This window comes from Panthera leo, chromosome E3, assembly GCF_018350215.1.
Source record: "Panthera leo isolate Ple1 chromosome E3, P.leo_Ple1_pat1.1, whole genome shotgun sequence".
NCBI classification, from domain to species: Eukaryota; Metazoa; Chordata; class Mammalia; order Carnivora; family Felidae; genus Panthera; species Panthera leo.
This window is the reverse complement of record NC_056694.1, coordinates 7,588,758-7,611,645: the sequence shown is the minus strand read 5'-3', so window position 1 is coordinate 7,611,645 and position 22,888 is coordinate 7,588,758. Positions and strand designations below refer to the sequence as shown.

The 22,888-nt window shown below is 50.8% G+C and overlaps 2 protein-coding genes across 3 annotated transcripts; both read right to left on the bottom strand.

The window, feature by feature from the left end:
• Positions 1 to 2,022: 2,022 nt before the first annotated feature.
• EPO (erythropoietin) lies at positions 2,023 to 4,354 on the bottom strand. 2 transcript variants are annotated; one of them, XM_042922264.1, is made up of 5 exons: positions 4,342 to 4,354; positions 3,662 to 3,804; positions 3,332 to 3,418; positions 2,901 to 3,080; positions 2,023 to 2,733 (listed from the first exon to the last, which is right to left on the bottom strand). In XM_042922264.1, the coding sequence occupies exons 1-5, from the start codon at positions 4,352 to 4,354 to the stop codon at positions 2,578 to 2,580; spliced, it is 579 nt and encodes a 192-aa protein (XP_042778198.1). In that variant the 3' UTR covers positions 2,023 to 2,577. The 2 variants fall into 2 exon arrangements, with proteins under 2 accessions (XP_042778198.1, XP_042778197.1); XM_042922263.1 differs by lacking the exon at positions 4,342 to 4,354 and having other exon boundaries at positions 3,662 to 4,105.
• Positions 4,355 to 13,888: 9,534 nt separating this feature from the next.
• On the bottom strand, positions 13,889 to 14,993 carry POP7 (POP7 homolog, ribonuclease P/MRP subunit). Its single transcript, XM_042921844.1, has 2 exons — positions 14,818 to 14,993; positions 13,889 to 14,572 (listed from the first exon to the last, which is right to left on the bottom strand). The coding sequence occupies exon 2, from the start codon at positions 14,560 to 14,562 to the stop codon at positions 14,140 to 14,142; it is 423 nt and encodes a 140-aa protein (XP_042777778.1). The 5' UTR covers positions 14,563 to 14,572; positions 14,818 to 14,993; the 3' UTR covers positions 13,889 to 14,139.
• Between the last annotated feature and the right edge of the window lie 7,895 nt (positions 14,994 to 22,888).

Genomic DNA, 22,888 nt, shown 5'->3' with positions numbered 1-22,888 from the left:
ATCTATGTCGCTTCGCAGGGACTTGAGCCTTCACCAGGTCCTTCCCATCGGGGCCTGTCCATACAGTCACCTACAAAGCCGGCTCTGTCCACATTTATGAGCTCCTGTCTTTTTGTCTCCAGTGGGGAATGCCCGCTTTCTCGGGGGACACCTGGGCTGTGAGTGGCGCAGATAATCATTTCATGTTTTTCTAAGCACTCAGCACAGAAGCTGGTACCCAGTAGGTACTCCGTTAAGTGTGGAATAAATGAGTTATGTGGGGTTTTTTTTAAAGTTTTTTTATTTTTGAGAGAGAGAGAGACAGACAGGCAGACAGACAGAGTGCTAGTGGGGGAGGGGCAGAGAGAGAAAAGGAGAAAGAGACACAATCTGAAGGAAGCTCCAGGCTCCAAGCTGTCAGCACAGAGGCCGACGCAAGCCTTGAACTCACGAGCCATGAGATCAAGACCTGAGCCAACGTCAGATACTTAACCAACTGAGCCACTCAGGTGCCCCATATGTTTCGAATGTTTTAACATACTGGCCCAGGTCATATAGTTGGGGTCCCTTAACTAGCTAGGTACCACATCAGGCTAAGATGTGCTTAGGGGTTGAGTCCTCAACCTTGTGTTCAGGTCCCAGCTGCCATTATTAGCTGCATTCCTTGGATTTCAGGACAACCCTCTTGACTTCAGTTCTGCCAGAGAGAAAGACAGATTCCTCCCTTCCTGATTCATAGCAGTGGGGCGAGAACCAGATGCCATCTGTGGAAACCGCAATACAAACTTCTATTGAAATGTGCCAAGATCGGAGCCTTAAGGGTTCTTTTGCAGGCCAATTTGTTTAGCATTTCCTAGTGGGGCCTGAAGAGGGCACTGTACCCCAGGAGCTGGATTGGCCAGGTGAAAATTCTCCTTTGGATCCACCCCTCTGTGGATTCCTCCCACCCCTGCCCCCATCACGCTCCTATACTTCATAAATACCCTCCAAGCCTGCAACCTACCCCTAATTTTTCCTGCTGCAGATTGCAAAACTTCTCTCTCTTTTGCATATTTTCAGGGGTGCAGCCTGACTTCTCTGTTTTGTGATAGAAACAGAGAGACTGATCCTCCCATATATGTTAATGGCCGGGATCTGGATCCTGATGCAGTTTTGTGTCATCTTTTGCTGTCTGCACTGGTCTCTCCTGGGCGGTACTTTACAGCGGAAGCATTATGTCTGGGAAGGAGTTTGAAGTTGATTGTCAGAGTAATGAGTAAAATTAGACGTAGGGATGGAGAGTGGAGGCCGTTTGTTCTGTGTCCCATATCCCGGGGAAGCAGGGAGCAGGTAGGGATTCTGCGGAAGGAACAAGCAGAGAGGGAAGGGGTCAGTGCTGGGGGAATTGGGGGTTCCTGTTGTCTTGACCTTGGCAGTGACTTTATTTCTTCATCTGTTCAAAGGGAATGACAGTGGACACTTTCTCATAGAGTTGTGCAAGGAATCAAATGAAGTCGAGTAAGGGAACCACCTGGAAGAGCCATGCTCAGTGAGACCCTTGTCGGGGAAGGTGGCTCCTTCTGTGAGTTACAGGGTAGAGCATTAATAGTGACCATCCCCGGCAAGGAAAGAGGGCAGCGGGATTTAGAGGTGGCAAAGGCGGATTCTGGGAATGTGGCTTTAGCCAAAGGCACCACAGAGAAGAAGTGAGAAATAATAAGGGTCTAGTATACAGGACTGGGAGCTGTCCCCAGCCACCAAAGGGTCTCTTCCTCCTGGCTCCTGTTTCCTTGATGGCGGCTGTAACTCACTAAAGAGAGTTGCCAGCTGCCTACTGAGGAATAGCCTTGAATGGAGCCACCTTATTGACCAGCGTGGGCAGAGCTTGTGGCCTCAGGCCCAGTGGGGTCAAGAGGTCAGACAGGCCATGCAAGGCAGCACGTAGGGCCTGACCCCCTCCAGCTCTAGTTTCCCAGGACTGCTGCCTGCTGCCAGGGTGGGAGCAGGGCCAGGGAAGTGGGGTGCTCCAGGGGAAAACAGAAAAGCCAAGAGCCATGTTGTGGTTTCAGTTCTTGCCGGTGAGATTGAAAAATACACAAGATGTGGACGCACTGGGAGCCAGGGGCCAGCCCCCATCCCATCTCCCTGGCTCCCACCACCCTTCGTCCGGCGGGCTCTTACTATCATGGGAGTGCCCATGAGACCTGGAGAATTCATGGCTCGCCACCTAAATTCTCCGGTCCCTCCTATCCCTGCCTGATGGGTGCACGAAGAGGCATCGGCCCTCCACCTTGTCCCGGCATCGCGGTTCGGCAGGGCACCAAGATGAGTTTCGGTTTCTCCCCAGCAAGGCTCCATCCCCAAGTTTAAGCTGATTTCCTCCAAATTCCTCCTGCTTCGGGGCCTCAGGCTGGCCCTGTGACATCCTTAGATCTGAGTTGCGCTCTGGACAGTTCCTCTGGCCCTTGCGATGTCACCACTGGCCGTGGAGTGTCCGTGGGACAGGCTGGTGCTGAGCTGATCACCCCCGACAGGGGTCAGGAGTGGTGGTGCAGAGGGCGTGGCACAGGCAGTGGTGGTAAGTGAGGTGGTGGACATGCCCGGGGTGGGAGCACCTGGTCACCTGTCTCCTCTTTGGCAGGCCTCCCCTGTGTACAGCGTCAGCTTTCCCCGCAGGAAGTTGGAGTAGATTCGGAAAAGTTTGCACAAAGTATCGACAGTGAATGTTCGGAGTGGAGCAGCAGAGGTTGCCTCTGGAAGGGAGGTGGCTTCCTTCTGCCAAGGAGAGAACAGAAGGTTACCGCAGTGCCGGGGCCCCTGGAGGGAGATGGGATTCAGGCTAGAATCGGGAGGGGGATGAGAGCCTCAGTATTTCTTGGCAGGGGTCCTTCTCCCATTTTACAGAAAGGGCAGAGAGAAGTGAGGCCCCCCCACCTACGCACCTGGGCTCCCAGTGCCCGAAGCAGGGAGGTGAGGCTGCGCAGGCTGCTGACGGCTTTATCCACATGCAGCTGCAGGGTCTCAGATGGCTGGGAGGAGTTGGCCAGCAGGGCCTGGCCCCGCAGGATGGCTTCTGAGAGCAGGGCGAGGCCCTGCCAGACTTCCACAGCCTGCTGCCCGACCTAAAGGGAGTGGACACTTGGAGTCAGCAGCCCAAGCCAGCCCCTCCGTCTCAGCAACCCCAAGCACCAAGCTGAGCAAATGAAGCCATGGAACCAGTTTTGTTGAATGAATGAATGAATGAATGAATGAAGAAAGGAATAAATGAATGGACATACTGCATTCAGCCCTCACCTCCTTCTGTCATTCTCCCTCCCACCCCAACAGGTTCCCAAAATGAGACTCCCCAAGAAGAAGGAAAACATAAACTCACGTCCATCCTCTTCCAGGTATAGAAGTTGACCTTGGTGTCTGGGACAGTGATATTCTCACTGAAGCTGCAGCCTTCAGCACAGCCCATCTGAAATGCACGACCCCGAGTCAGGCTCCCCGAGGGCTCCCCTCCACCACTGCCCCTTACCTAGCTTCCAGGTATGCATTGGGGGTACCACTTTTATCATTGTTACTGGGGGTTCTGGCTTCCCACCTCCCTGAGCCAAGTGCCAGGAAGGGGCTCAGCTTCCTGGATCTTGGAGGACCCCCCCCCCCCCCCCAGGACTCCTGAGAGTGAGTTCTGTGGAATGTTTTGTGGAGGGGGCCTCACCGTGACATTTTCGGCCTCCCTGGCCTCCAGAATGTACCTCTCCAGGACTCGGCTGTCACAGATGAGGCGAGGGGGGGCGCCCAGGACTGGGAGGCCCAGGGGAAGCAGCAGCAAAGATAGCAGAAGCAGCAGGGCAGGACATTCTAGAAAAGAGTGCCAGGCTGAGTGTGTTTGGAGCAGCAGGTTCACACATCCCGTTCCTCTGCCCCCAGCTTGTCGCTCCCACCCCGAACCTTCCCAGCGCTCGGGTTCTGCCTCCTTGGCCTTCATTCAATCCCCGCCGCCGCCGCGGTGAGCACACCCCACCCCCCAAACTACCGGCATCCCCTTCTCCCGGGCAAACTTCAATCCCGGTGTGACAGAGGCTTCCCCTCTCGCAGATCCCGGGGATTGCTCCAAGACCCAGGTATCAGCTTCCTCCCCACGCACGGAGCCGCCCCTCTTCCCCCCGAACCCGCAAACCGCGTCCCCGTGCCCGGGTCAGATTTCACCTTTTCCCGGCGGCTCCGGGAGCCCTGCCGGCACGTGGAGGCTGCCCCACCCCCCTTGCCCTTCCGGGGTCCTTGGCAAGTTGTCGGTCCTTGAACCCGGCCACCTCGGGGCCACTCGCCCCAGCGGTAAATTCCTGCTCAAACAGGGGCCCAGGCGGGCGGGGGCTCCTCCAGCCGGCGGGTACTCACCGCACGACCCCATCTCCGCGCCTCCCCCGGCCCCTCAGCGACCAGGGGCTCGGCCGGCGCCCTTGCCGGGAGCCCTCATCCCGGGAAGCGCGGCGGGGCAGGGCCGGTCTCACGCCCTGAAGGAAGGGGCCACCGTCCGGGGGCCGCCGAGCCGGGGTCGCGCACAGCGAGCGCAGGACTGCTGGCCACGGTCCGCGAGGACTGGCGCGCGGCGACCGGTCGGGGTTGGCCCGGGGACTGCGGCTCGGCCGGGGGTCGGGGCTGTTATCAGCATGTGTGCGTGCGTGTGTGGGGGTGGGGGGCAGGCTGTGTGCGTGAGGGGTCGCCGGAGGTAGGGGCCAGAGGGGTCAGACCGGGGCAGGACGCCTGGGTCGGGGGTTCGCCGGGGCGGGAGCACAGCGGCCGCAGGCGCGGAGCGGGGCACCGGTCTGCGCGTCCGAGCCCGGGTTCTGGGAGGTGCCGCTGGGTGCGCACCCGCGGGAGGGGTGCCATTCTGGGAAAGGCTGGGGGCCTCCGACGCTCCCTGGGGGTGGGGGAGGGGGGCGTCCCGTTCTCGGGCCAAGGTGGGGGGGGTTCAGAGTTGGGGGTGCCGGTTCCTGCGAGGCAGCTGGGTCTGGAGGCCGGGAAGGTGCTGGCAGAGGCGAGTTGCCTTCCTCTCACAATCCCGCTACTTCTAGAAGCCAGTATTTGTTCGTGGTCTGGAATTTTATGGGGGCACACGAAGCAAGAACTCTGGGGGTCTTCTCTCCCCACTCATCACTTTCCAGGACTCTGAAAACCCAGAAATGGAACTTTCGGGCACCTGGTATGTTGTGCAGGACAGGCCATGCACTTTGACATCCTTTTTGTTGTTTTTGTCTCTGACCTGTGATATAGGTTAGTCTGCGTGGCAGAATTCTTAAGAACTCTGAAATAGAGCTATCCCCCAGAATGATGGCTCTTCAGATTTGCAGCTCAGCCTTTGGGGCTTCTAGGAAGCATCCGGGCAAGCTGTCTAGAGCAGGAGTCCAAGGCTGGCTGGTCTCTCAAACCTTGGAAAGGCCTCAGTGCCCTGACCTATCAAATGGGGCTGATGAAAGTCCCAGTCCCAAAGTCCTACAAATACAGGTGGTTATATATATTCCTTCACATCCTTACCAGTTCTGTGATACTAAAGATATCTCATTCAAGCCATCGGTGCCTTCTTTTGTCAAGTCAGCTGACTTTTGCAAGACAAAAAGATGTGTTTGAGACCTTGCTCCCGCTTCCTGGAGTTTGTAGCTTACCGTAGAGATAAGATGGGTACACAGGGCAGTGTGTGAGGACTGGAGTGTGTGGAGCCTAGGTGGAAAAGTTTGAAAGAGGCAGAGCTCACTGTTAGCCGGGGGAATCACGGAAGATTTGATGCAGGAGGTGACTTGAGCTCAGCCTCGAAGGGCGGGTAGGATTTCCGTGGGAAGTGATGTGAGGCGGGGGAAGAGGCTAGTACAGCAGGGAAGAAGGAAGATCCGGGATGGTCAGGCATGTCAGGGGGGAGGGTGTGGAAGGGAAAGGTGGACACAAGGCCAGAGGGCTGGTTTGGGAGGGGTCAAGTTGGGAAGGGCCTTGCATGCCACTCTAAAGAATTTGGATTTTGTTTGAAAAGAATGGGAAAGGGGCGCCTGGGTGGCTCAGTCGGTTAAGCGTCCGACTTCGGCTCAGGTCATGATCTTGCAGTTTGTGAGTTCAAGCCCCGCGTCGGGCTCTGTGCTGACAGCTCAGAGCCTGGAGCCTGCTTCAGATTCTGTGTTTCCTTCTCTCTCTGCCCCTCCCCTGCTCATGCTCTGTCTCTCTCTGTCTCAAAAATAAATCAAACATTTAAAAAGAAAAGAATGGGAAACATTCATTCATTCGTTCATTCAAGAAATGACTATTCCTCTAAGAAATATATATGAGTACCTAATTGTGGCCAGGGACCTGGGGATAGAGCAGTGAATGAAACGGACAAGAACGCCTGCCTTGGTGGAGCTGACGTTCTGGCAGCAAGGCAGATGACAAACACAAACATGGGGATCTCCGGGGCACCTGGGTGGCTCGGTTGGTTGAGCATCTGGCTCTTGATTTCGGCTACGGCCATAATCTCGCGGTTGGTGGGTTTGAGCCCTGTGTTGGGCTCTGCGCTGGTATCACGGAGCCTGCTTGTGAGTCCCTCTCTGCCTCCCCCGTATTGCATGTGTGCATGCACTCTCTCTCTTTCAAAATAAATAAAACTTAAAAAAAAGAAAAGAAAAAAAAAGAGGCTCTCCAGTGGCAATAAGGACCAAGGAGAACAGACATGGAAGTGGCCAGGAGTGACCGGGGAGGCTGCAATTTTAGATGGGCAGTCGGGAGAGCCTTGCTGAGAGGGTGACATGAATAAAGTCCAACGGAGGTGAGGGAGGGAACCATAAAGTGGAGAGAGAGCAAGATCAAAGAGGGGCTCAGAATGGTGACCAGGAGAGGCCGGGAAGCAGAGGCTGGCCTGCTTCCAGTGGGAAGGAATGAGGGTCTGACTTGCTCAGATCCTGCCCCTCTGCCCTCCACTCACCTCCAGCCTGCTCTGGGGTCCCTCCTCAACCCTGCTGTACTGGCTCCCGGTCTGCACACCCTGCTATGCCCCTGGTGCCAATTTCCCTCTCAGCACCCAGGCAGCCTCCCAGCCCCGCCTGGCCCTCGGAGCCCGGTCCTGCTTCCCTCCTAAATCCCAGCTGTGGGACAAGCACACGCACGCTCACGTCCACACACGTCCACACATGCGTTCTGTCCCGACCCCTCGCCCCTCCCCAGCCTCTGCTCTTCATTCCCCCGACTCCTGCGTCACTGCCCTGACCTGACCATGGAGAGGGGGCCAGGGACAGATGGGGGGGGGGGGTAGACACTGCCTGAGGAAAGGGAGGAGAGGAGGATTTCGGGCTGTGGGACCTGCTGCTTCCTTCGTAGCGACTTGTCGGAGGTGCCTACACCCCTGCCTTCAAGAAAGGAGGGGAGATGGGCCAGAAGGACCAGCTTCTAGGTGTTGGGGCCTGCTGGACAGGGGCGGTGCTGGCTCATCCTCTAGGGCTTTTGGAGAGAGCCCTCTGATGGCAGCTTGGGAGAGAAGGTGCAGGAGAGGATCTTGGTCCACCCCACACCCAACCCCTGAGCTGAGGTAATCCTACTAGAGGGCAGAGGGTGCTTCGGGGCCAACTTCAACCCAAATGCTCTTGGCTACTGCCCAGCAGGGTCCAGCTATCTGCCCATGACATCAGGGGACCCTGAAGAGCAGAGAGAAAACAGGAAGCTTCCCGGGGCTCCCCCCCTGCAATGCCCACCGCCCCGTGCCAGGGCCCCCTTCATCTGCCTCCCTGTGCTCTCCTAGTATGGCGCTGACCACTGCAAAGGGTCTCCTCCCCAACCTCTGCAGTCAATCCCCACTATCTTTCCCATTGAACAGCCTCTCCTGTGTCACTCCCCTGATCAGGAGCCTGCTATGGCTCCCAGTTGCCTCAGAACTAAGACTGCCTGTGTTCTGCCCTGTGTCTACCTTTCCAGCCTATTTTCCTACTTTGTTCATTCCTGCTCCTTCCATCACATGAACTCCGATGCTTCCTGCCTTTTGCTCACTCTGTGCTTTCCACCTGGATCACCTTCTCACACTCTCTCTCCCCACATCGTTCTTCAAAGCCCAAGCCCGAGCCTTAAGCTCCTCTGTGAAGCCTTCCCTGATCCCCCAGCAGGAAGCTGTCCCCTTCCTCTGTACTGCCATCATTTATGGATGTGGCTTAGGCCTCTTACTGGCTGGGCCAACATGCACAGCTTTCAAGATTGAGCACTGTACAACTGCAGAGGGTGCCACTCACAGGCTTGCCGGGAATGGTACTCCCTGGAGTCACGCAGCACGGGTGACTTGATCACCAAAAAGAGCAAAGGACAGTGTATGGCAGGTCTGGCTCACTTTGGTACCCCCCGGGCACCCAGCATGTTGCCTCTTTACGGTTAAGCCTGGCTGGTATTAGGCAATCCCTCCACTCCGGACACCTCTGCCAGAGAATGGGAGACCTAGAGTGGGGAGGTGAGCCACTCATCCTCCGAGTGCTTGCTGGAGCCAGGCTGGACAACCTAGCTCTGGGATCGCAGGGGCCCGTGAGGCCTACATCCACTTCCTGAGCAGCAGCCACTGAGGCAGGATCTGAAAAGGGACGGGGTGACAAGGAGGATGGCGGGGGTGGAGGCAGGCTCTGTTCCATGGAGCCTTCCTGGCAGCCAGTCCAGACTGCAAGTCCAAGGAGAAGCAAATTTACGGTTCCCCTGAACTGCCCCAGACCCCAAGGCAGCAGGAAGCCCCAGCTGCCTGGAGTCGTGTTGGGGACGAAGAGGGGGGCCTCCGGGCTTCTCTTCCATCCTCTTTGCAAGCAGTGGCTTCTCAGCTCGGCTGGAGAGTTCAACCAGTGGCCCAGAAGACGTTCTGTGCTGGGAAGTGAGGTGGCCAGGGACTGTGGAGGGTGCGGTGGGGAGGGCTTCCTGGCCCTTAGGGAGCTGGGAAGGGAGCAAGAATGCTGGAGAACAGATCCCCGCTGGAGAACCAGAGAAAGTCCTGTCCGAAGTCAGTTTGGGGAAACTGAGGCAAGGGTTGCTTTCTTGGCCATAAAATAGCCAGTGGAACCAGACATCCAGGTTTCTGCTCTCAACAAGCAGCTCTGTGGCCCAGTGGCTTCCAGGGGTTGTCCTGGAAACAAAGGAGCCCGGATTAGTGGCCTGATCTGCCGCTTACCAGCAGCCCACTTGGACCAGTGACTGTACCTCTGAGTCTACGGATGGCGAAAATGATAGTGATTGCTTGCCAGAGCTCTCGTGAGATTATGTAACACCTCGAGCGGGGTAATCAATAAGTGCCGGCTGTTACTACTGCACTATCTCTGCTTTATTGTCCCTCCTACTTGTCCTCACTTGGGAGGCCTAGAGACCAAATCTCCAGCATATTCTCCAGACTTCCTCCACTGTTCCCTCTGGGGCGCTGGGCACAGGCTCAGGGCACCTCGTGTCTGGTGTTGTGTCCGCTATGCCAAGCAATTCACCGGAAGACGTCGTGAGAATGGAGAATAGTGGGTTGTGGATGGAGGTATCTTTGGGTGTGTATACTGATGGCACTTGGAGAAACTTGCCCCTGAACACAACCGAGCGAAACAGAGTCACTGTGGGAGTTGCGGGTGGGTTAAGAGGCAGATACCAAGACATGTCTCAAATGGGTCAGCCGGGGATTCCTTGCCCTGTCGGTGTGGGTCTCCTCCTAGGGGGGCCCAGAGAAACCCTAAGGATCTTGAACTGAATGAGGCCTTTGGGCTCACCCTAGACAAGCCCTGAAACATGATGGGCCACCTTTCTTGAACACTTGTCTCCTGAATCCCCCAAATGTTTGAGTCCTTGAAGGTGGGCTCCCAGGGCACCAATGCCTCCGCCTCAAGCTCCAGAACGACCCCGGTTCGGTTTCCGTGGAAAGCGTCTGGCGAATCCTAGGATCTGTCGCTCACTAGTATTGCTGAATATTCCTAAGCCCCCTCCTGTATCTCCCAACCTGTAATCAGAAGACAGAGCTGCTAAGTTGACCAGAGTAATGTTCCTGTCCAAAAATAAGACTAGAAAATCCTAACTGAAGCAAAACATGACTGGTAATGTCAACACGAGTAGTTTGTTTCTCCCGTGTGAGGCCTTTGCAGGCGCTCGGTTGTGAGTACAGACGTTTCATTTTGTTGACGTGCGGCTCGGGGACTTTTTGAGGATTTGGTATGACCTCTACTGGGCGGTATTATAGGCGCTTTCTACTTAGAAGAATATAGGCCGAGACCTCAAGGGAAGTTTATAGAAGCCTTAGACATACTCCTGCACATCCAAATATAGCAGATATTCTCCCAAGCTGTTCACGGTTCACTGAGAACCAACAAATATCAAGAACCTGTTGCTCGACCCCATAGGCATCCCTTGATCTGTATACAAGGGAGCCTCTCTGCTTCTGTCTTATTTCAGGAGCCAGCAAATAAGTTTAGTACTTTCAGGAAAGTATATTTTTCTTGCAGCCAACAAAATTCATTGACTCTGAACCGGAAAGGACCTAGGAGGTCCCATGAAAGTGAAGGCCCACCCTCTGCTTGCAGACTTCCAGTGGCAAGATATTTGATGTTTCTCAAGAGAGCGGAGGCTTGTTATAAAGTGGACGGCAAGCTGTCCTTCTATACATCCATCCATGTAGTCATTAGGTATTTATTTGTTACTGGATCAGGCAATGAAATCACTTCTTCTCCTTGAGGTTATCTTACCAGTATGATCACTAACTCCCCTGATGACCCCACCTAGAGAACAGAACAAAGGAACACGCTTCGTAAACAATTAATGTTCTCTTATTACAAAAATGATATGTGATCACTGAAAATTAGAAAATATGGCTAAACCAAAACATAGGAGTTAAAAAGCACCCACAATGCCATTATGGCATTTCTTTTGCCGGACAAACTTCTAGTCGTCCTTCAACATTCAAGTCAAAGATGACACCATTAAGGGGCGCCTGGGTGGCTCAATCTGTTAAGCGTCTGACTTTGGCTCAGGTCATGAGTTTGAGCCCCGCGTTAGGCTCTGTGCTGACAGCTCGGAGTCTGGAGCCTGCTTCAGATTCTGTCTCCCTCTCTCTATTCCCCCTCCCCCACTCATGCTCTGTCTCTCTCTTCCTCTCAAGAATAAATTAAAAAACATTGAAAATTTTTAACAAAAAGATGAACGATTAAGGCAGAGCCTTAAGTGGTCATATCCAGGCATCTTTCTTTGTGGGATCACCTTTGCCTCACCCCAAACCCTGGTGCAATTGGACCTCTGCTCCCTGAGAAACTACATTCATCACAGACTTTTCAACCAACTTCTCTAGAGGTTCGTGGGTTTAAGGAACACGCCATTCTTCCCCCAACTCCTGACCAAGCACCCTGCACTCAGCCCATCCTGAGTATGAGGACCTCCCCAGGAGGATCATCACCCAGTCCAAACCAGTTCATGTGTCCTTAGGGCCTGTCTTCTTCTCTCCCAGGCAAGCCACAAATGTAAAAGCCAACAGAACTAGTAACCCGGCCTTGTAAATCAAACACACAAATCCCCTTTCCACCCCCCTCCCTATTCCCACAGAGAGGCCCAACACCATTTCTTTGCAAAATGGCTCACATTAACAATAGTAGCTTTTCTGACTTGTGGAGCCTGTACTAAATGCCAGGGACGGCTCCCAGCACTATGCCAATTATTTGTCTTTTTAAATCTGTCTCACTCCCTATTGACTTTATAGGACCAGTTTCACCCTCTCTGGGAGGCGGGATGCTTAACAGATCCCTGCAACTAGTGACTGCTCAATAATGCTATGGGTGATGAGCAAATGTCTACACCCTCCTCCAAAATAAGGCATTTCAATTCTGGCCTCTGGGGATCTGCTTTTGAAGTAAGAGGTCATTTTGAATGCCTGGTGGCCTCTGCAGCTGTTGAGTAAAAACAAGGGAGGGGAACCCCATTGGGACACACCTTCTGCCCCACCCCCTTCCCTTTTCCCAAACTCTGATGGAAGGTGCTTCAGTCAACAGAAGGAAGCGGAAAAGAGGTCTTGGTTGGCCTCCCTACAGGAGGGATCTGGAGTGCCCTGCCCTGCCCACGGTGCGTGGACTCTAGCAGATGCAGGAGCCTCCCCCACGCCCCCTACCTCCCCACACACTAAAGGGCACGCTCCAGGACCCACTCTTCCTTCAGCAGCAATGTCCAGGAGCTGTTTCTGCAGACCTGCCACTGAGGGAAGCCCCATTGGCAAGCAGTGAGAGGACTTGGAGTAGAAACAACAAATAGGCTGGGAGAGGTAGCTGCCAAAACAAACCAAATGCAAAAGGGCTGCTTGCCACCACCTCAGCTGGGCCTGGGCCAGGAGCACAGAGAGATGAGAACACATACGTGCAGAGAGACACATAGTTCCAGCAAGCTCCCTATTCTGCTCCTGGGGGGCTCCAGGGCAAGGGAGCCTTGCAGTCAAGGCTGATAGGGGGACAAGGTAGGTGGCTATGGAGTGGGGTGGGGGTGGGGGACCTGAAAGAAATGTCTCTGGTCTTGTCTCCCTTAAGTCTCCCCAGCGCCCCCTGCTTTCTCGCCACCCTGAGTTCCACGATACACGCTGCCTATTCATGACTCCCCTTTGTGCATGCTGACCCCCCTGCCAGAGATGTCTGTCCTCTCCTCTCTTTTGCCTGGCAAACTCCTATTCATCCTTCAATACCCAAGTCAACAGTAAAACCATTTTAGACTCCAGCAGGAAGCTAGCCATTTCATTCTCTACATTCCCAACTCATGGCTACTCTTACATCTTACATAACTCACCTTCTCACTCATTCACAAATTTGTGTATCTACCTTCCCAGTTAAATGAGGAGCTCCTTGAAGGCAGGGGTTTTTGTACTGATTTTGTATCCCAGGGCCCAACCCAGGCTTTGGCTCACAGTAGGCACTCAGCACGTTTGTTGGAATGAAGCACTGGTCTGGTAAGGAGTCCCCTTGCCCGAGTTGCTGGCAGTCAATGACCTGGCATCAAAGTCCCTCAACAGGAATATCCAGGCCAGAGGGAGGGTTTTTGAGAAATGAGAAGCCTTATTTTCAGAACCCCAAACCAAACTGCCTTCAGGCAAATTAGAGTAAAACCTCTGTTACTTTTAAGTCAGAGGCTTTCCAACTCCTGTGACTTCGATCGATGGTAAAAAACACAATTTCTATCATAAGTAGCACATGTGTAACTCTACACCTACCCCTAACTGGAAAGGCACTAACAAAACATCACCGGTTCAGTGGCTTTTTTTAATAGAAAAAGAAAAAAAAAAAACTTTCTAAATGGCTCTGACCCAGTAAATTGATTTCAAGACCCACAAATGGATCACCACCCACTTTGATAAACATTGCTTTCAGGGACTCCAGCTTGATAAACATGAGAAATCAGATCCTCTTACAAATACCCAAACAAAAATTACTGATTACCTGTGTACCCAGTAATTCAGGGAGGAAGCTCTCCTTTCCCACTGGAGCAGCTCGTCAAGAAGGGTCTAAAGGGCTCTGGACCACAACTGCTTGGAACCACCTGGGCCCCGCAGGACTGGGAATCCAATGAAACAGTCCCTATCATAGAGTCTGACACAGGGCAGGCCCACGGTTTTTGTTTGCTCCCTTCATCCTTAAATTCTCACCTTTCTTGTCTCGGGGACCGCCACCAGAAAGCCCGATGCTTCGTGAGTGTACAATCATCCTGCTGCACTTTAAGCAGGCAAGATGGAACACCTCATCCCTCGGCCTTCCTCTGAGAGTACACAAAATGTTAAAGCAAACACTGGGATTCTCCGGTTTTTGCATTGCACTACAGTTTGTTTTCTTACACAGTCTGTAATACTATCTACGCTCTCTAAAGGCAGAAAACACTTGGGGTCCCCTCCTGTACCTAAATACTTGTAAAGTTTCCTACTCTCCCTTTCCAGGCACACACAGAATTTACACAGGGGAGAGCCAGCCGCAGTGGGGTAGCTGCATACTAACACAACTTGATATTTTTTATTGTCGATGACAAAGCTTACAGACCACAAAGACGGTAAGACCCGCGGCTTGGGCCCAACAAGAGACAATACTCTTTCCCTCAGTTCAGAGTCCTCTGGGCTGTAAGGGAAACAGGCTTTCTCTTACGTGGCTCTGGTAGGAGGTCCATGGCCACATTCAGTACAAGGAGAGCCACGTCTGAGCCTAGCTACCTGGGGGTAGGTGGACAACGCCGTCCTCATTTGGATTACTTGGGTGTAACCCTGAAAACACGGATGTGGATGGCCGAGTTGTTGCGGATGCGGGTCAGAGGCTCTCGGGTATCAGTCTCTGGTTCCAGCTCATCGACGAGCTCCACGGTGGAGGTATTGGCAGCCACCTGCAAGGACCCGAAGCTGCCCGCCTGAAGCTGTAGAGCAATGTTGATGGCACGGTTGATGGCCAGGCCCAAGCCATGAATGTAGATCTCACTGCATGAGTTCTGACCCCGAGCCCCTCCGTCCAGAAGCTTTTGGCAGCGGGCCAGCTGGGCTTTAAAGTCAGTCTTCATGTTGACGTAAATGTCATTGGGTCTCCGGGGCAGGCGGTGGGGGAGCCGCTTCCGAAGGGTATACTCCACCGGGTCCAGCTCAGCCTCGACGGCCCCGCGGGGCTCTCGATTTTCCGCCATGCTGTGCGCCCTGACGCGGGGAGGGAGATCAGAGAGAGGTGACAAGCGACTTCGCTTTCGCTTTCTTTCCTACCCCGTTTCCAGCCCAAAGGGTGCAGACGGGAGGGGGCGCACTCAACGCCCCTTTTCCCTTCCAGCCTCAGTCCCCTCCCACTCACTTCGGACTTGCGTATCTCCCTCACCCCCAGTTCCTATTCATCCAGGACATCTCCCCCACCCTCAGGTCCCTCCACAGCCCCCTTCCCCCGCGCCTACACTCTCCAGTCCACAGTGCTCTCCCCGAGCACGCGGCCCACTCCCGGCCGAACCACTCAAGTTTGCGTCGACCCGCCCGGGCTGAGGGCGCGGCCCGCGACCCACAAGCCCCAGGACGAGAAGGAAAGCCGCGCGTAACAGGATCGCGAGATCGCAGGCACCCTGGCGGCTCCCGGCTCCTGAAAGGGCTGCCAAGTGCGCACGCGCGCCCCGCCCCCCGAGGCCCGGCCCGCGTGCTCCACGAATCGCTTTCCTGGCCTCCGTTCTCCCCGCCCCCTCGGGCGCTCGCGCAACCGCGCGACGTGTTTAAGTAACGCGAGAGATCTGAGAGACGGGCTCTACCACGTGTACGCCACGCAAGCTGGGCGCGGATGCGTGGGGCATGTATTAAGTCAAACCCCGAGAGAGTCAGCTTTCCTAAGCCAGTCCAAGTTCCTGGCCCACGAACGGCGTCTTAGAGGGGAGACAGGAGGCTGTTCTAAGGACGTGGAGGATTTGGGGTAGGGGACTGCCAAAGACCAAAAAAGGGCTGCGAGTTCAAGAGAACCTGAAGGGGACTGAAGGCAAGTCTGGACTCCCGCGTTCATCGCGGTTTCTCTGGTCAGAGGAGGCGCGGCAGAGTTGGCAGAACTGACTCCCGCCCAAGGCCCCTGCTGCCCAAAGACTTGAGTAGGGGATTGAGTGGCGAGGTCGGGCCCCGGGCAGAAAAAGCCACCTCTGGACTCCCCAGTAGATCACGGGGACCTGTCCCTTTCCCCTATCACTTGCAAGGGCTGACCCTAAAGTCAGCCCTTGGAGACCCAAGCTACGAGACGTAGGCCCAGCCTTCACGGCTCCCCCGGAGCATGCTGACCGACCCACACTTCTCAACCTTTGCCCGCCAGTTCATCGTCCTCTGTCCACCCCCACTCCCGCCCCCAGCAGGGACGTGCACCCCCTGGTGGGCAGGGCGAGGCAGCGCCTGCGGGTTCCTGGCTCCCGATGGCAGTAGGGAGGGGTTTCCTCTGCTCAGATTGGTATCGTTTCTGGAGAGTTCTCTTCAAAAAGGAGTTAGACCTGCATTGGGAACCTAGAGCTATTCTCTGCTTGAGTTGCCCCAACACTTAAATAAGGATGATAATTCGTGTTCTGCCACTGGGAAACCCAAAATAACCTTGTAAACTTAAGCCTACGCATGTGAGTTGGCATTTTTATGACCCCATTTGACTGCAGGTTGGAAAGGGGTCAGGTTCTTGAGAACTTTTCTCCCAGCATCATTTAAATCCTGTAGTTCTCCCTTTAGTTTCAGATTTTCATTAATCACAAGTTTGGGGGTTTATGTGGCGTGAGGAGGAAAGGCTATTCTGCCTCGAAAGTGACGTCTGAGCTGAGTTTTGATGGATAAACTGTTTTTCAAGGAACCAAGGAGTATTCTGGAAACACTGAATGGTATTTTGAAAAGAATGGAAGCATAATCTAAGCTTCCACTTCAAGGAACTAGAAAATGAGCCAAATAAAGCCAAAGGAAAAAGAAGTGAGGAAATAATAAAAGAATAAAAATCAAACAACACAAAAACAATAAAGAAACTCAAAAGAAAAGCTAGTTCTCTGAAAAAATCGATAAAGTTGATAAGCATGTAGCAAGACTGACAAGTCAGAACCAGAGAAGGAAAACTGGTGCCTGGCTGGCTCAGTCAGTAGAACATGCATGCAACTGTTGATCATGGGGTTGTAAGTCTGAGCCCCAGGTTCGGTGTAGAGATTACTTGGAGCTAAAATCTTAAAAAAAAAAAAATCAAATTATGATTACTAGAAATGAAAGTGGGGATAGCACTAAAGATAGCCTCATATGCAAAAGATACTTAGAGAATAATACAGGCATGCCTTGGAGATATTGTGGGTTCAGTTCCAGACCACTGCAGTAAAGTGAATATCACAGTAAAGTGAGTCAAATAAATTTTTTGGTTTCCCGGTACACATAAAAGTTATATTTACATCATAGTCTATTAAGTAGTCTATTAAGTTTGCAATGGCATTATATCTTTTTAAAAAAAGCATGTATCTTAGTTTAAAAATACTTTGTTGAAAACATAAAAATATTTTATTGATGGGGCACCTGGGTGGCTCAGTCATTTAAGTGTCCAACTTTGGCACAGGTCATGATCTCATGGTTGGTGAGTTTGAGCCCCAAGTCGGGCTCTGTGCTCATAGCACAGAGCCTGCTTGGGATTCTCTCCCTCCCTCTCTCTCTGTCCCTCCCCTGCCCTCTCTCTCTCTCTCTCAAAAATAAATAAATAAACATTAAAAACTACTTTACTGCTGAAAAATGCTAACCATCATCAGCTTTCAGTGAGTTGTGATCATGATTACAGATCATAACAAATATAATGAAGTTTGAAATATCAGAATTACCAAAATGACCCACAGACACAGGCTTAAGCAAATGCTGTTGGAAAAGTGGTGCCAAGAGACAGGGTTGCCACAAACCTCCAGTTTGTAAAAAGTGCAGTAAAACAAGGTATCCTTGTACAAACAACTTGCTATACACAAATTCAACAACTTAGATGAAATGGACCAATTTCCTAGAAAACCACAACCTACGGAACTTACAGGAGATGAAATAGATCATCTGAATAGTCCTGTGGCTACTGAAGTAACTACATTCATAGTTTTAAAAAACCTTTAGAAAAAGAAACATCTAGGTCCACATGGTTTCCCTGGTGAATTCTACCAAATTCTACACAATCTCTTCTCTACAGAAGAGGAAGGAACACTTTCTAACTAATTTTATGAGGCCAAAACCAAAGATTTTACATAAAAAACTACAGACCAATATTTCTCATGAAAAAAGGTGAAAAAATCCTCAACAAAATTCTAGCAAACTGAATCCAGCAGTATACAAAAAGAATGATAAGCCATGACCAAGTATCCAAGCATCCAAAGATGCCAGACTGGCTCAAAAAATAGAAAATCAATCACTACCATTTACCAGGCTAAAGAAGAAAATGTATATGATCATATCAGTCAATGCAGAAAAAAACATTTAACATAATTTAGTATCCATTTATGAGAAAAACTGCCAGCAAAAAAAGAATAGAAGGGAGCCACCTGGCTGGCTCAGTTGGTGGAGTGAGGACTCCTGATTTCAGGGTTGTGAGTTCCAACCCCACATTGGGTGTAGAGATTACTTTAAAAATAAAAATCATAAAAGAACAGAAGGAACTTCCTCAACTTGTTAACGAGCATCTACAGAAACTCTACAGCTGGCTACAATCATATTTAATGACATAAGACAGATGTAAGACAGTTTTCTCTTAAAATCAGGAACAAGGCAAGGATGTCTTCTCTAACCACCCTCACTATTGAAGTCCCACCCAGTGCAATAAGGCAAGAAAAGGATACAGTGTAATAAAGCAAAGAAAAGATTGGAAAGGAAGAAATAAAATTCTCTATTTGCAGGTAACATACATGACTATTGGAAACTGAAATTTAAAACAGTACCATTACAATCCAGAGAGAGGGGAATCAGGAGTGAGGGAAGTAGAAGGAGGGAGAAATATTTAGGTATAAGTCTGACAAAACACGCAAAGAATCTGTATGCTAAAAACTACAAAATCCTGATGAAGAACTCAAAGATCTAAATTACTAGATGTCCATGTATTAGAACACTGAACATAATAAAGATATCAATTCTCTCCAAACTGAACTCTAGGTTTAAGGCAATTCCTATGAAAATCCCAGCAAGAATTTTGTAGATCTAGCCAACTTCACTGTAAAGTTAACACGGAAGGGCAAAGCAAGGTAAAGCAATTTTGAAAGAGGTGGAATCACAATACCTTATTTTAAGACTTACTACATAAACACAGTATCAAGACAGTGTAGTATCTGCCAAGGGATAGACACACAAATCAATAAAATGGACTAGAGGGTCGCCTGGGTGGCTCAGTTGGTTAAGCGCCCGACTAATGATGTCAGCCCAGGTCATGATCTCACAGTTTGTGAGCTTGGGCCCACATCAGGCTCTGTGCTGACAGTGTGGAGCCTGCTTGGGATTCTCTCTTTCCCCCCGCTCTCTCTGCCCCTACCCCGCTTGCTCTCTCTCTCTCAAAATAAGTAAATAAACCTAAAAGACATTTTTAAAAAATGGAATAGAGAATCCAGAAATTGATTCTCACAAATACAGCCAGACAAAGGTGCAAAAGCAGTTGAAGGAGAAAAGAATAAAGAACCTTGGGACACCTGGGTGGCTCAGTCAGTTAAGTGTCCGACTAATGATTTCAGCCCAGGTCATGATCTCACGGTTCAAGAATGGGAGCCCCACATCAGGCTCTGCGCTGAGAGCCCAGAGCCTGGTATGGATCCTCTGTCTCCCTCCATCTCTGCCCTTCCCCCATGCTCGCTCTCTAGCATTCTCTCTCTCTTTAAAAGATAAATAAACATTAAAACAAAAAAAAGAAAGAAATAATGGGGCGTCTGGGTGGCTCTGTCGGTTGAGCGTCCGACTTCGGCTCAGGTCATGATCTCGCGGTCTGTGAATTTGAGTCCCGTGTCGGGCTCTGTGCTGACAGCTCAGAGCCTGGAGCCTGCTTCGGATTCTGTGTCTCCCTCTCTCTCTGCCCCTCCCCTCCTTGTACTCTCTCTCTCTCTTTCACAAAAATAAATAAAACATTAAAAATTTTTTAAAAAATTAACTTTAACCCTGTGAAAGATCACATTAGTAGAATGAAAAGAGAAGCCATCCATCGACTAGGAGAAAATATTTGCAAATTACATATCAGACAAAGGATTCGTATCCAGAATAAACTCTCTAAATTCAAGAGTCAGGAAACAAACAACCCAATTAGAAAATGCGCAAAAGTCTTGAACTGACGCTTAGGTAAAGATGGTGTACGGGTGGCAAATATGCACATAAAATATACAAAGTTGTTAACCGTTGAGGAAACTCAAATTAAAACCATGATGAGGCACCACCACACATCTATCAGAACGTCTAAAAGAAAAAAATCTTACCAACCAAGTATTCACAAGAAAGCAGGGAAACTGGATGTCTCACACACTGCTTGTGGGAACGAGAAATGGTCTAGCCACTCTGCAAAAGAGTTGGGCAGTTTCTTCTAAAACGAACCATACAGGGGCCCTGGGTGGCTCAGTCGGTTGAGCTCAGGTCATGATTGGTCACCTGGTTGGCTCAGGTCATGATCTCACAGTCTGTGAGTTCGAGCCCCGCATCGGGCTCTGTGCTGATAGCTCGAAGCCTGGAGCCTGCTTCGGATTCTGTCTCTTCCTCTCTCTCTCTCTCTCTTTCCCTCCCTTCTCTCTTTCTCTCAAAAATAAATAAGATTTAAACATAAATAAGTAGGGGCGCCTGGGTGGCTCAGTCGGTTAAACGTCCGACTTTCAGCTCAGGTCACGATCTCGTGGTCTGTGAGTTCGAGCCCCACGTTGGGCTCTGGGCTGATGGCTCAGAGCCTGGAGCCTGCTTCCGATTCTGTGTCTCCCTCTCTCTCTGCCCCTGCCCCGTTCATGCTGTCTCTCTCTGTCTCAAAAATAAATTAAAAAAAAAAAAAAAGTTTAAAAAAATTTAAAAAAACATAAATAAGTAAATTTTTAAAAATAAAAAATAAAATAAAAATAAAACAAACCATATATACGCTTAGCCTATGACCCAGCAAGAACACTCAAAGGCATTTAAAAACCTGTTCACCGGGGCGCCTGGGTGGCTCAGTCGGTTAGGCGTCCGACTTCGGCTCAGGTCATGATCTCGTGGTCCATGGGTTCGAGCCCCGCGTCGGGCTCTGTGCTGACAGCTCAGAGCCTGGAGCCTGTTTCAGATTCCGTGTCTCCCTCTTTCTCTGACCCTCCCCTGTTCATGCTCTCTCTCTGTCTCAAAAATAAATAAATGTTAAAAAAATAAAATAAAATAAAAACCTGTTCACCAATGTCCATAGCTGTTTTATTTGTAGCAGCTCCAAACTGGAAATAACCCAGGTGTCTTTCGACGGGTCAATCGTCAAACAAGCTTCTCAGCAGTAACAAGTGGATCAGGACTTGATAGGCTGTTGGAATACTAGTTACATCACAGAATTCTGTGCTAAGCCGCTCACGGTTTCGTGTGGAAGACAAACAAGATGAACAAAATGGTGAGACCAGTGCTAAATGGGGAGCATGTACAGGGTTCGGTGGGGCCCCCAGGAAGAAAGAACAGCCAATGTGACCTGGAGGAGATCCAAGGTTTTCCAAAGGAAGCAGTGGCTAAGCTGAGATAGGAACGTCTAGCATTGGGGCTCATAGCCTGTGCAGTCCCTCCCATTACAATGAATAGGTCTGGAAAGACTGAGCATTGTGTTAAGGAAGAAGGAAGGAACCACAAAGGATGCAGAAGGAGCGGCTGGTGAGGTAGGAAGAAAAACCAGGGAGTGTGGTGTCCTGGAAATTATGGGAGGAAAGCATTTCCTGGAGGAGGGAGTGATCAGCTGTGTCCATGCTGCTGACAGGCCGCATAAGATAATGGACCAGTGCGGGTACCTGGGTGGCTCAATCCATTAAGCATCAGACTTTGGCTTGGGTCATGATCTCACGATTCGTGAGTTCGAGCCCTGCTTTGGGTTAGTGCCTTTTTCCCTCTCCGCCCCTCATGAGATTCTCTCTCTGCCCCCTCTCACTTGCACCCTCTGTCAAAAAAAAAAAAAAAAGATAACGGACCAGTGGGATCAGCAACGAGTAGGTCATTGGTAACTTGAGACGCTAAGACAAAATCTTAGATCGTGGCAGAAAATAATTCTGAATGCAATAAATTCATTTTGAGGCCCATTTTGTCTGACAATTAACAATAAACAGTTTATGAACGATCACTCCATTACTCAGGATATGTGTCTTTTCATGGGATCTAAAATGTGGTTTCTGAACTCTGACATCCAGATAAATATAAAGGTTCATGATTTATGTGGGTGAGGCCAGGCACCGTAAGAAACTGATGTGACATTAAGATGGTCCTTATCTTTTTTGCATTTCATTGAAGGTAATCACTACAGAGGAATCTGCCATTTGGAAAAAGGGCAGAACTTGGCTCTTTAAACTTACTTGGGACCTCCCTTTCATCTCGATTAATCATCTCGCCAAATCTCTTTCTTAAATTTTTTTTTTTAACGTTTATTTATTTTTGAGACAGAGAGAGACAGAGTATGAACGGAGGAAGGGCAGAGAGAGAGGGACACAGAATCGGAAGCAGGCTCCAGGCTCTGAGCCATCAGCCCAGAGCCTGACGCGGGGCTTGAACTCACAGACCGCGAGATCGTGACCTGAGCTGAAGTCGGACGCTTAACCGACCGAGCCACCCAGGCGCCCCAACCCAAATCTCTTTCTTTACTTCAAAAGCAATTTAAAACAACATAGACCAAGGCATTTTACACCATAGCACCTGAATAAACAAAAACATTTTAGGTCTAAGTGATTTTTTTGTAATTTTCTCTTTCATTCTGTAGGGGAGATACACAGTTCTGATTTCAGTTTCTTTTCTCAAAGAGGGTGCTTAACAGATTCAAATTCCCATGTCTTCAGCGGCAGCAGCCAGAGCGTTTTCCCCAACTTTACAGCTGGAGGAGATTACTTGGCTACAGTCACAAGTTGGAACACAAGGAACCTTTGGTGATCACTCCAATCTTGGACTCTGGAGTCTAGTCTGTGCTCCTTGCCAGGCTGCATCTAGTGGGTGCTACTCTATAATCAAACACTTTTTTTTAAAAAAGTTACTTATTTTGAGAGAGAGAGAGAATCCCAAGAAGGCTCCACATTGTCAGCACAGAGCCCAACGCAGGGCTTGATCCCATAAAGCATGAGATCACAACCTAGCTTAAATCAAGAATCCGATGCTTAACCCACTGAGCCACCCTGGTGCCCTGATCAAATACATTTTTATGGTAGCATTCGAAGCATTCAGCTGAAGTTCTGCTTTTCTTCTTACCCATCTACTCTTCTCCCATCAGCCTAGATTGCGGCTATCATAAAGCTGACCCCCACTTTTCCTAAAGCCACCCCAAATCCTGCCTTTCTTCCAGCTCAGCACGGCTGAGTCCACAGAGCTACAGTCCCTACA

Bases quoted from the DNA above. Each gene is read 5' to 3' on its own strand.
- EPO (XM_042922263.1), bottom strand. From the start codon at position 3,931: ATGAAGGCCAAGGAGGCAGAACCCGAGCGCTGGGAAGGTTCGGGGTGG. The intron at 3,419-3,661 runs GTGAGGCCCCCT...CGTGCATTTCAG, and splicing joins GGGAGGCCGAAAATGTCACG to ATGGGCTGTGCTGAAGGCTG. The intron at 3,081-3,331 runs GTGAGTTTATGT...CACTCCCTTTAG, and splicing joins ATACCTGGAAGAGGATGGAC to GTCGGGCAGCAGGCTGTGGA.
- POP7 (XM_042921844.1), bottom strand. From the start codon at position 14,562: ATGGCGGAAAATCGAGAGCCCCGCGGGGCCGTCGAGGCTGAGCTGGAC.